General features: G+C 34.5%; 1 protein-coding gene across 1 annotated transcript in view; it reads right to left on the bottom strand.

Annotated features, from left to right (window-relative positions):
• The window catches only part of LRP1B (LDL receptor related protein 1B), a 2,070,111-nt gene that overhangs the window by 154,744 nt on the left and 1,901,993 nt on the right, over positions 1 to 13,374 (bottom strand). The window contains exons 70-72 of the mRNA XM_081584839.1: positions 12,414 to 12,520; positions 11,941 to 12,073; positions 4,431 to 4,553 (exon numbers count right to left, since the gene is read on the bottom strand). Of these exons, the coding sequence (XP_081440965.1) occupies positions 4,431 to 4,553; positions 11,941 to 12,073; positions 12,414 to 12,520 (363 nt within the window). The remainder of the gene's footprint in view (positions 1 to 4,430; positions 4,554 to 11,940; positions 12,074 to 12,413; positions 12,521 to 13,374) is intronic.

Here is a 13,374-nt window from a genome sequence, read left to right as displayed (position 1 = left end):
TATTTGATATTGATAACCTATTTTATTTTGGATATTTTTCTAAGTATTAATACTTAGTCTAACTGATCTGCATTCTCTGGCACTTTTGCTTTTATCCTTCTTAATTATCTAACAGAATCTCCAAACTTAGGTAAATGAAGCCATCTGCTATCCCAATGTGTGCATTTGGGAAGCCTAGGAATGTTGTAGATAATCATACTGCAATGCTGATTACTATCACAAATATGAATATTTATCAATGCCAGATAGGCCCTGAACACTACTTGGAAATCACTGATTTATATCTATATTTATATATTTTTTATACATAATGTCATTCTTACCCTTTGAATCAATAATGATTCAAATCTATATTCCTTTCAAGTCTCCCTACCACATCAACCTTTCACATTCTATATACGAACATGTTTCCTTATTATACACAAATAAGTGGAAATAAAAAGATAAAAATTATTATATCATTAAATATCTGTCCATCACCTGCATATACATATAGTCTATCAACTCATTTCAAGGGGTCACTTATGTTGTTGTTGTTCAATTGCTAAGTCATGTCCAATTTTTTGCTACCCCATGGACTGAAGTGTCCCAGGCTTCCCTGTCCTTCACTATGTCCTGAAGTTTGCTCAGATTCATATTCACTGGGTCAGTGATACTATCTAACCATCATATCCTCTATTGTCCCCTTTTCCCTTTTGCCTTCAATCTTTCCCAGCATCAGGGTCTTTTCCAATGAGTCAGCTCTTCAAGGGGTCACTACCCTTATATAAAACTGATTGTTTTAACTTGCTCTGAAACTCAATTTTCCCTGCCTCTTCAGGAACCATTTCTTATTTTTTGTAATATTTTATTACCATGGTATTTTTCCTGCCATACTTCATTTTTTTTTCTAATCATCTCATTATTACTCACCTGAGTCTCTTCTAGCTACTCATATTTATTTAGATGTTTGGTGGCCCTCGATATTCTATCTTAATCCCTTTCTTTCATGTTTTGCTCCTTCTCTGCCTGAATCTTACAAATTCCACAGAATTTACCACTACATTTTCTGCTGACCCTCAAATTTATATTTCTAGACCAGCTCTTTAAGCTCTAGAATCAAACATCTAGCATCTCCTTGTGATCAGTACTAAATGTCTCCTCAAATACATCCAAGCCAGACTTTTAATCTTTACTTGGAAAACTGTTCCTTTTCCTGTGTTCCCCAGCTATTCAAATGTACAAGCAAAAACAGCCTATAAATTACACTTGCCAACTTCCTCTCTCTTTCTATTCCTATGTCCAATACAATTCATTTTGCTTTTTAAATCATAGTCAAATTGTGTATACTTTGCCATCATGTGCTGTTATTATCTTAATCCAAGCTACCAGCATAGCTTGCCTTGAGATCTGCAATTGTCTTAACTATTCTTGCCTCTTTCTATCCAATATCTGTGAAATAGAAATATGACTCTATGCCTCCTCTACTTAAAACTCTACAATATTTTCAGCTGGTTTCAAGCTAAATATAAAAATCCCTTCCCAGACTCACAAGGTCTCAAGTATCTCTCCTGTCAGTTCAGTTTTGTCCATTATCTACCATGCTCTATATTCTCCAAGCACACATATCTTTCAACTCCTCTAGTAAACTGTGGTTTGCTCTATCTCAGGGCCTTTCTACGTCTTGTTTCCTTTGCCTAAAATATTGTGTCATCCACTCCCACTCCATCCCTTTCACCTACTTGGCAGCTATAAATCTCAAACTCAAATGTTACTTCTCATAAAGTGAGACTGAATAAAACCCTATATAGAATAAAAATCCAAAATTATATATTTGTATAATTTATAACACTTCTTTCAGCACATATATCATAGTTTGTAACTATGTGTTTTGTGATCATTAATATTCCTCTTCCATTAGATTCTCAGCTCTGTGAAGTTAGGGTCCATATCTGTTTCTCTCATTATATCACCAAAAATAATCATTGTCTCTAGTTTAACAGCTATTAAATGAATGAATGATACTTTCCCCCACACTGTTCTCTATACCTATGGTGTATTTTAGTCTACCTCTTCTAATTCTCTTTCAGGCAGAGTTCCTTTTATTGCTCTATGCCTTGTCTTTACTTAATTCTACATTGCTTGAAATATAATACCTGGAAATTATAATTTTCCAACCAGAATATGATCTTTTTGTCAAAGAAACCATGTTCTATGTTTTTATTCTAATTACTTAGCATGGTCTCCATCACATCAAAACTTGACTCAATGTTGATACTTATGACTGAGGGGAATGCAAAAACATTCAAAGAATTAAGCTGGATGTATTTTACAAGTTTTCCAACAGCTGGGCAACACGTCCCTTAGAATCACTTCCTGGCCCTGGAAATGGATCTGCTGGATGTGATCTGTAGTCCCACATGGTTAATTAGTTTCCAAACAAATCCTATTCTACTCACTAGTTTTTGTACTGAAATGGAATACAGAATAGAGGAAAAAAACATATTTTATTAAAAATGATAGTTTCTGGCTTGCATTGGTAAACTCTGAAATATTTTTGAATTTGTAAAAATTTCAAGTAAAACACTTGAAATATTTTTTTCAAGTATTATGATTCAGAAATAATACTATCTCTGGTGATTCTCTAGAATTCACTCTGTAATATTATGTAGAAGAACTGAAATTGAAATTTAGTTACATTGCTTATCAGGGGTACCTATAGAGAACAATTCTCCAAACACTATCTTTTTCAAGTTTTAAAACATGTTTAAAATAAAGCTGCCTGCTTGTTTTGGAGCATTTTATTCAACTGAGTCAATATCACCATCTATAAAAAATTAGTTTAACTTGATTTACCAAATAGAACACGGAATATAAGTACATATATGTACATACAAGTATATATATTTATGCTATGTTTTCTTTAATTCATCTGATGTGATTATTTCTATTTATATCCAAAGAAGCAGCATTTTTCTTTAAACTAAATGTTAAATTTCCTTTTTATGTTGATTAGAAACAAAGAATGATATTAAGAATGACAATATTTACCAAACACTGGAAATTATTTAATTTGGTGATCTAAAGTTGTGCATTTAGAGTTGTTAGTTGCATAATCATGCTTGTGACAAATGTCAGTCAGAAATAACTTGAATTTGAATTAGAAATAAATTTTCAGATTTTTCAGATTTAAATGTTACTGCTGCTGCTAAGTCGCTTCAGTCGTGTCCGACTCTGTGCGACCCCATAGACGGCAGCCCACCAGGCTCCCCCGTCCCTGGGATTCTCCAGGCAAGAATACTGGAGTGGGTTGCCATTTCCTTCTCCAATGCATGGAAGTGAAAAGTGAAAGTGAAGTCGCTCAGTCGTGTCCGACTCTTTGAGACCCCATGGACTGCAGCCCACCAGGCTCCTCCATCCATGGGGTTTTCCAGGCAAGAGTACTGGAGTGGGGTGCCATTGCCTTCTCCATTTAAATGTTAAATGTCTCCTAAATGCAGTTATCTGTCTAACTCTTGTAAGACAGATAGATGATAGATAGGTAAATAGATCGATGTGAAAGTGTTAGTCGCTCAGTCATGTCTGACTCTTTGTGACCCTAAGAACTGTAGGCTGTCAGGCTGTAGGCTCCTGCCTCCATGAAATTCCCCAGAGAAGAATATTGGAATGGGTAGCCATTTGCTTCTTCAAGGGATCTTCCTGACCCATGTATCGAATCCCGGTCTCCCATATTGCAGGCAGATTCATTACCATCTGAGCCACCTGGGAACCCCCCAGATAGATAGATACAGATAGATAGACAGAAAGATAGATGTGTTTGTGTGTGCGTGTGTGTGTGTGCATGTGCTGTCTCTTCAGTCATGTCTGACTCTCTATAAGCCTATGGATTGAAGTCTGCCAGGCTCCTCTGTCCATGGGGTTCTCCAGGCAAGAATACTGGATTGGGTTGCCATAGATAGATACAGATAAATAGATAGATAGAAATGTCTGTATGTCTCTATGCATATTTATCTCCCTTCTCTGAATAACCAGTCTCAGTAGTGGGTGATTTGTGAAAGTATGTGATTTTATTATGCACATTTTTCCATACTTATCTGTCAAAAAAATTGTTTTAACCTAAAACATCAATTGGGTATAAAGCTTAAGTCTTCATATGAACCTTACTCAATTCAAAAGGTGAACTACTCTAAATCCTCCTAGACAGACCATAATCTATCTTTTGAGTAGTGTTGACATGTGCAAGTTCAGATTTAAGAGGGCTCTCAAAGTCGTAAACTCTGAGCAGAGTTATTATTACTTTAGCAAAAGCTATATCTGTGGTTACATGTTATCTACCTAACCTCAGGATGGCAGAATTTGTGGTTCACCTCACCACATCATTGAATCATGCTGGCACACTACGTCAGGGGAGGGGAGGAGAGTACAATCTAGAGCCATGGGAAATGCCATACCACACATGTCAGGGGCTTCATCAGAGTTGTCTCCACAGTCGTCTTCTCCATCACACACCCAGAAATGCAGTTTGCAAAGTGAATTGTTGCAAAGGAACTCATCTGCTCTACATATATTTCCTCCTTCATTTTAAAACAAAAGACAGATATACAGCATAATTAATTCCAGTCAGCAAAACACACATTCCTCTAATTCTTAGCACAGTAATAGTTTCTCATTTCCTTATTTTTTTTTCCTGTAAAATATTATACGTCCAAGCTTTTTTAAAACAGTATTCACTGTCAACTTTTCAAAGCAATTTTATATCACCCTCACATGTATCATATTGTCTTTACAGAATATTGAGAATAAGAAGATAGAATGAAGTTTTCTTTTTAAAAAAAAATTACTTATTTTTTATTTGGCTGTGCTGGATCTTAGTTGCAGCATGTGGAATCTAGTTCCTTGACCAGGGATCGAACCTGGACCCCTTGCAATGGAAGCGTTGAGTCTTAATCACTGGAACACCAGAGAAGTCTCTAGAATAAAGTTTTCTTAAATATAAATTTCCTTCCATTTCACATTATTTCTACATTATTGAGTGTAAAGAAACTTAGGTTTTAAATAGTGCTAATTTCATTACCAAAAAGTATGCTCTTCTGGGAAGAAAAGTTACTTTAAAAATGATTTAATAATTCACTAGTATCTGAAAACTGACAAACTGAATCATTAAAGACAGAAAAACCAGTAAGATGTTTTTATAGTCATAGAGAAACAACTAATTTCATAACAATTAGAAGTTGGTGGGTTCGATCCCTGGTTGGGAAGCTCTTCTGGAGGGGGACCCACTTCAGTATTCTTGCCTGAGAATCCCAGAGACAGAGGAGCCTGGCGGGCTACAGTCCACAGGGTCACAAAACGTCAGGAACGACTGAAACAAATTATAATGCATGCATGCATGCAGAAGTTGGTGATGTGATGAAATACTGTGCTGTGTGCTTAGTCACTCAGTTGTGTCTGACTCGTTGCAACCCAGGGACTGTAGTCCACCACGCTCCTCTGTTCATGGGGATTCTCCAGGCAAGAATACTGGAGTGGGTTGCCATGCCCTCCTCTAGGGGATCTTCCCAACCCAAGGACTGAACCCAGGTGTCCTGCATTGCAGGCAGGTTATTTAACATCTGAGCCACCAGGGAACTAGTTATTCTTATAAACACTGTAAGATAGAGTACTCTTACGAGCATTTTAAATTTATTTTTAAAGAATGTATCTTTACTTTTAATTTAATTTTTTGGCTGTACCACATGGCATGTGGGATCTTAGTTCCTTGACCAGACCAGAGATTGAATCCATAGCCCCTGCGTTGGAAGCTCGGAGACTTAATTACTGGGCCTCCAGGGAACTCCTTTGTGAGCATTTTTTAAATGTTTGCATTCTTTTTTTTTTTTAAATAAAACATATTAATACATTTTATTTTGCACCTATAAAGCCCTGAAATAATTGCTAAGAGGTAATGCAAGCCTTTTGAAAGGAAGGACCTTTCAAATCATGTTTGCATTCTTTCTCTTTTTAAAATTAAATAGAAAGCAGCAAGAATACAAGGACATTCTAACTTTAAATTAAATACACCTACCACAAGTAAAGGACACAGGGTACAAATAAACTTTAGTTATATATATATGTCTAGATACATAGCAATATAAAGCAGAAACAGCAATGGTTAGGGAGTTAAGAACTTGCTTTTTTTGCTTTGGAAAAGTGTATTAATTTCTATGGAGCTTAACATCTTCATATGTTACAAAAGAGATATGATTAAGATTTATAAGATCATATTTTCAAAGAGTACCTGGGGAAACAACACAAAGAAATTTGATGGGAATGTAAAATGAAGATAAATGATTGCCTTCAGAGACTTATACTACCAAGTTAAATTTCACATAAAACATAAGAAATACTGTTTCCATATTGGCAAAATTTGATGGTTGAATATGTTGACATGTTAAAAATGGATAGGTTTATTAAAACATAGAGCTGCAGAGTGATACTGCTCATCCTTGCAAGCCTAGAAAATTCCAAGAAAGAAGCATTGTTCATCTTTTGGATGTACTTTAGAGAGAATAATGACCCTAGGCTTGTTAGGGTCAATAAGCTCTTATTCTTTTGAGCTTTGACTTGCACACAAATCTCTAGTAATTCACTTTCAGTAGCAAAGATTTAATTTAGGAAATGAGGACAGAATCAGATTTGGATTTTAGAATGACAACCTTAGCTACAGTGTGGAAAGTTTAAATATGAAAACAGGGAGAGTAAAGCTAAGATAAGGAAAGAGATCAGTTTGAAGAAGGCTTGTAGTCAATCAGAAAAGAACTGATGGTAACCTGATTTAGAGTAGTTGTTGACATATTTGAGAATTCCTCAGGAGGTAGAATCCTCAGAACCTGATGACTAACTTAATGAGGGATAAAGGGAGATGAGTAATCAAACACAGGACTCAAGTTTTGGTTTATTCAGACCATTTGGTGAATGCTGGCATTGTTCAATAAATAAAAGAGCATAGCATTTGGATCAGTATTGGTGGAAATAATGACATAATCAATTTAAGTTATCAACCATGTGGTGATATATAACAGGCTAGTGGATAAACGTGTCTAAAATACAGGAAAGTGTTCTGAGCTATAAATCCACAGTTGAGAATAATCAGAATATAGATGTTACTTGAAATTTAGAAGATAACACAGAGGAAATTAGCATTGAAAGATTGAGTGAATAAAGCAAAATCTACAAAAGAGAATGAGAAGTAGCCATATGTTTGGAGAAATATCTGAAAAGTGTTCAAACAAGAAGGTAATAGTTAGCACATATAAATAATTGTAAGACAGTAGATTTAGTGAAGTGGTGGTAGGTTTAAAGAAATGTTTGTAGTTGGTTATCATATATACAGAAGTAATAGTTCCAAAGTTTGGCCTTAAAGGGAAGGAAGAAAAAAGGAAGTTGGGTAAGTCAGAGAGCTTGATTGCTTGTATAGAGTAAAACAGATATCTGAACAGATATATAAATGCTTCTGAGAAAAATTCAGTAAATAAGGTAAGGTTGAGGATACAGCAGAGAGAAAAGGTAATTCATATGAGTTCTCTGAGAATCAAGAAAGTGTGAAGGATTTGAGATCTAAAACAAATAAAAGGATTATCCTTATACTGGAGATGAGACAAATCTATTTTAAGAGAAAAGAAGAAAGGCTAGGCATAGAAATAGGTAGCTTAATTAATTTTGTGTCCAGATGTTAAAATAAGCTCATGATCTTTACTGTGAAGTAGAATGTGAGAAAGAAAATCAACATTTTAAAAACCTGGTATGGTTAATGGTAGAGAGAGATGATTAAAAATATATAGGTAGATTGCTTAGATTATTGAGTGATAGTTCAAGCTGAGACCAAGAATTTATAATGCTATCAATCATAACCGTTCTAAAGTTTTCCTACAAAATGCTTGACAGAACTGGTACAACTCACAGTGATATCCTTGAGCACTAACAAACTCTAAGATACAGATAAATTCAAGTCCTTAGTGAGTCCAGCATGATGAATGTCACCATGTGAGACTTCCAACAGTTCAATATCTGGCATTGGGATGCCCCTTTCTTTCAAACATTTGCAATGTTCAACTATACATGCTCAGTCATTCAGACATGTCTGACTGTTTGAGACCCTATGGACTGTAGCCTTCCAGGTTCCTCTGTCCATGGGATTTTCTTGGCAAGAATACTGGAGCGGGTTTCCATTTCCTTCTCCAAATGTTCGGCTCTAAAATGCCCTAAACCTTAAAATAATCTCAATTATCAAAATCAACACAAGAAAACATATTATCATTTAATAACTGTCTGAAAACAAAAAAAGATAGCAAGAACAGTCTTTAGTATTAAAGATATGAATAGGGGTATGAGGTGAATGTTGGCTTAATTCAGTATCAAAATCCATAGGATATGAAATAGAGTAGTACTCTTTAAGAATAAAGATTCTAATGACTAAATCTCATCAAATTTTCCATTCTAAAATGGATGATATTCAAACAGAATTGGTGAACATCCTTTGATTATTCAAAAAAACAAAAAAGATTGGTAGCACACCAGTCTTGTTAAAAGGAAAAATATGAGTTCCCAAAGGTGTTGAATTAGATAACATTATAATTGTCCCCATAAGAGTGTCAGACATGCCACTATTTTTATTAAGACGAGAAATACATATGAAATCATAATTATAACACAAAGGCTAAGGTTTTATGATAATTTACTAAAGGCTTCCCATTGTACTAGGAAACTTTGCATTTCAAAAAATGCATCAAAGGGTTCCAAGATATCCTAACTTAAAAAGCATATTATGAAATGGCAGGAAGTACACATAAACAATTTAAAACAGGAGTAATTTAAAGAGATTAACTGGATTAAAATTCTGGTTTCCTAGTCATGTTCCTGATCAGCTCAATGGGAGGTTTTTAGAAAAATAGAAACAACCATTGTAATTAACAATAACCTATGTCTAAATATAATTGAGCTCTTGGCATTTTCATAGATATCTGGACAAATATATCATCACAGAAAATAAGAATCAAGAGTTCTCATTTTAATTTGGGTTGAGATAATCTTAAATGTATGATAAAATTTGATATCTTCTATAATTAGAAGCTAATAATTGCTAAAAAGACTACCTTTTCCATCAAAATTGGTATAAAGAGTAAAGTTTGAAAGCTCAGGCCAAAACAAACACCAAATTTCCTTGAGGCAGCATATTCTACCTTTAAAAATGTGAATGCTGCCTTTAATTCCATAGTATTTCGGATTTCTTTCTTTTTAAAGTAAAACATGAAAATTGATTCACATGGAAAATGCTCCATGTTTACCCTGTAACTCTCTTACCTTCAATCCCCCAACACTTAGCCCCTGTGTGCATATTTGAGACGAATGGAAGTAACATGTAACAGAAGAGATGTATATTCTGGCATTTTATTTCTTCGATGTCTTGAAGTGCTTTTATCCAATACTTAAACCACTTCCTGGAAGCAATCAAATGCTAGAAATTTGAACTTGGTCATATCCATAGAGGATCAAACCACCAAGATATTTCACTGAAATTTAATTACCTGGGAGCAAGGAATCCAGGAGATGTTAGACGCAGCCATAGAGAAGGAAGAGAAGATTTGACATATTTCTAAATGGTTTAATTCAAAGCCCTCACTCTGTTTTTTAGTCAGTAAGTTTAAACATTTAATTGAGTCATTTTAAATTTGAAGTTACCCTAGATTTCAAAAGCTATAATGTTCAATGTTTTACTTTAATGTTTGATTTTTTAAATTAGAATTCTTTGTTTAAACACATTTGTATGAAATCCAATATTTAAAAAGTAACTAAATTCTAACAGGATTGTCCCCCACTCCCCACCCTCCCAGGTACAGATTCACTCTCCAGGTATCTGGAGAACTGGGGCTGGGCTTAATCGTACTAAAATATGAATACAGAAACATCCATGGAGATAAAATAAGAAACAAGATCTCTTGCTACCCATCATCTCAGTCAATTCTCTGTGCTATTACATAGCTCAAATCTTATCACCCCTTCCTTTTTTAATATTAGAAAACTCCTCAAAAGCCTTGGGAAACTCCTCAATATGCGTAATATTAAAACTAAGTTCCATAGCATGACTTTACCATTACTTGTGGCTCCTAAATGGATCAAGTTTCCCTCACCTCTGTGACTTTGAACATAATGATCCCACTGCCTGAAATGTATTTCCACATTTTGTTTGCACAGAAACATATTCCAACAGGGAAATTTAATCAAATGATACAGAAGGTGAAATGGGATCATTCTCTCATAATCCTGACTGCCAGGTTATGATATTTGTATCTAACCCAGAAGAGCTTTGAGTGAAGACTCACATAACCAGAGTTACACTTACATAAGACGAACTTGGCAGCAGTGAGGAGGACGTATTGGTGACCAACACCAATAAGCCTCGGTAGGAAAAATGAGGAAAAGAACAAGACTGGTGAGTGACTGAAGTTGAGGGGATGGAACTTATTAAGGAGAAAATACTAAATGATAAGAAAGTTAATCTTGGTCCTAAAGTCTTTGACTATAAGATGAGATTTTGGTCCCAGAATGTTCACAAAGTTTGCTTTCTCCAGAGTAACCAATTACAGACAGAGAATGTGAGAACTTAAGCAAAAGTAGAAACAGCTATTATGGAAGCTTAATCTTTTATGATTTTCTATAATGCACTGCAGATTCCAAATAAGAACCAGGGTCTCTTCTGCTGATATAATAATACTTTATCAGATTTGGAATAGAAATATAGTAAACCATAAAAGTTTGATCGAATAGTAAAGAAGGTAGAAGATATCTTTCCTTGAGTGACTAGATATTTACAGAAGTAAATATTTAGGTCCATTTAAACTTTATAAACAGAGTGCCTGTTCAAATGCTTTGTAGCATATATCAATACTAACATCACCTCTGTTGATGATGTTTCAACTATTCTAAAATACAAAGTTCAGAGGAACTTATAAATAAAAATAAATTGTGTAATTAATACATCTAACATTATGAAAATAATAAGAATGCTATAATTCATGGCCATTTTAAGATTCACCCTACAATTTCTTTGCTTTCCTCTTGTTAACTGTAAAATAGCAATAATTGCTGTTTTTAATGTGGTGATTTGCAACTAAAAAGTTATATATCAGGAAATATTTTCACATAACTAGAAAAAAATGGTGCTATAAAATCGAAAGTTTCTTCCAGACTTCAAATAATGTAGGTCGTTTTCTCAACCATATGGCAAGAAACAAATTCGGGGCCCAACCTACAACCTATATATGATCTAGCATATTAGTATGTGTGATATAATATACCATATGTTGTTTCTATCCTTTCAGAAACAAGGCAAGCAATGTGGGAGAGAAATGTGTGAGGAAATTACTTTGGTAGAAATGGCTATAGTGGCTATGTTCCCTGACCTCTTCTCACATTTCCATCCCTGATCCAACATCTAGTACAATGTCATACTCATGATAGATACTCAAAAACCACTTGCATTTTAGTTGTGTTTGCTATATGAAAATGGATTTATATTCTTGTCTGAAAATGATCCAGATTTTGCTTATTTAGAACACTGTATTATGTGTTTCCTGGTGGGTCAGTCAATAAAGAATTTGCCTGCAATGCAGGAGGCGGGGGTTTGATCCTTGGGTCAGGAAGATCTCCTGGAGAAGGAAATGGTTACCCACACCAGTATTCTTGCCCAGGAAATCCCATGGCCTGAGGAACTTGGTGGGCTACAGTGCATAGGGTCGCAAGAGTCAGACACAACTTAGAGACCAAACTATCACCTTCATTATGTAATGAAACTAGAAATGGTGAATCATTTTAATTATCTTATCCTCTGCCTTTAGCACATGATGTAAATATTCTGCACAGCATCTTAACTGCCATTCTTGTCATTCTCTTATTTGTAGACACATATATGCAATAGTACCTTACCTCTGTCACAGTTCTCTTCATCACTACCATCCACACAGTCATGAATTCCATCACAAAGCCATCTAATTGGAATACAGTGGGCTTTATTTCTGCATCGAAACTGATCTTCCTTACACTCAGTCACACAGTCCATCTGTTCAAATACAAACGGGTGCTGCAGTTTTAACTACTGATAATGATACAGTCACAAGCAAAGTAAACATGCAACTGACAATACTGGAGATTTATTATGCTGTGTGGGCTTCATTTTATGTTTAATTAATGAATATCACCTCTGCAAATGACAATATAGTTTAGTCTATGGACAGCATGAAGATTCAGGCATTTGCTGAAATTACTGTATTCAATGTTCTTGTCTTCACATTTTACACAGTGCTAAGAATCAAGATTCTGTCTCTCTATTGCTTATTACATTTGCTTTCTCAAAACTAATTCACATAATTCAGAGATTTTAATCAAAAGATAGATTTTACCTCATCTGAACCATCAGCACAGTCATATTCTCCATTACATTTCAAAGATGCTGAAATGCATCCTCCGCTGGCACATATATATTCGCTTGACGAGCAAGTAGGAGAAGCTGAGTATAAAGTTGAACAGAATGAATGTTGATAAATAAAAGCATAAATAAGCATATGAAAATTACAGATAGTAATGAAAATAGTTTATATTGAATTATATTCAACATCTGATATAACACTGACTTAAAATGAGCTTTACAATATGATTGTATTGCATTGTATAAAATATACCTCATGATGTAATGGTCTGTTCATAAGTATTCAACTCACTAAAGAAAAAAGGGGAAAATAAACCTCTCTATATCCTCTATTACTTTGATTTTTGAAGAGTTAAATGTATTCTCTTATAATTTTAAATTTATTTAAAATACAAAAGCCTCAAATTCTTTTCAAAATTGTAATAGGATTTAGTAAACTTCAAGGATGTTAATTATTATATGCATTGTATATAGCTAAAAGTGAAAATCTTGGCATGGTCTCATAGACCCCATGATATCTATTTAGCTATTTTGACAAAAATATCATATTTATATAAGTTTTATGAAGTCATTTTTTTTTGACTTGGGGTTTTAAGTATGAACATATGTATAATTAGCAGAGTCTGTAGAATTTGAAGTATTCTTTTATTACATGGAAACATTTTAAAATGTAGATAAATAAGTTATAGCCAACACCCAATGTAATTAATTAACACAGGAATGATGACACGTTTCTTTGTCTGGGGGTTTCAGTTTGTTAAGCCTACATTCGAATTCTGGTGTTCTTGGCCTTATATTAGATCACTAGGTAGCCAAATGTACTTACGTAATGGCTTTGTGGTCTAAATTGCTGAGTCCAGGGATGCTAAAAAGCTTTTCCCTTCAGGTTTTAATTCCTTTTAATTGGCAGTGGTTGCCTAGGGATCTGTATTAAT

The sequence above is a fragment of the Giraffa tippelskirchi genome, chromosome 3, assembly GCF_054371585.1.
Source record: "Giraffa tippelskirchi isolate mGirTip1 chromosome 3, T2T-mGirTip1v1.2.pri, whole genome shotgun sequence".
Classification (NCBI taxonomy): Eukaryota; Metazoa; Chordata; class Mammalia; order Artiodactyla; family Giraffidae; genus Giraffa; species Giraffa tippelskirchi.
This window is presented reverse-complemented; position numbering and strand designations above follow the sequence as displayed.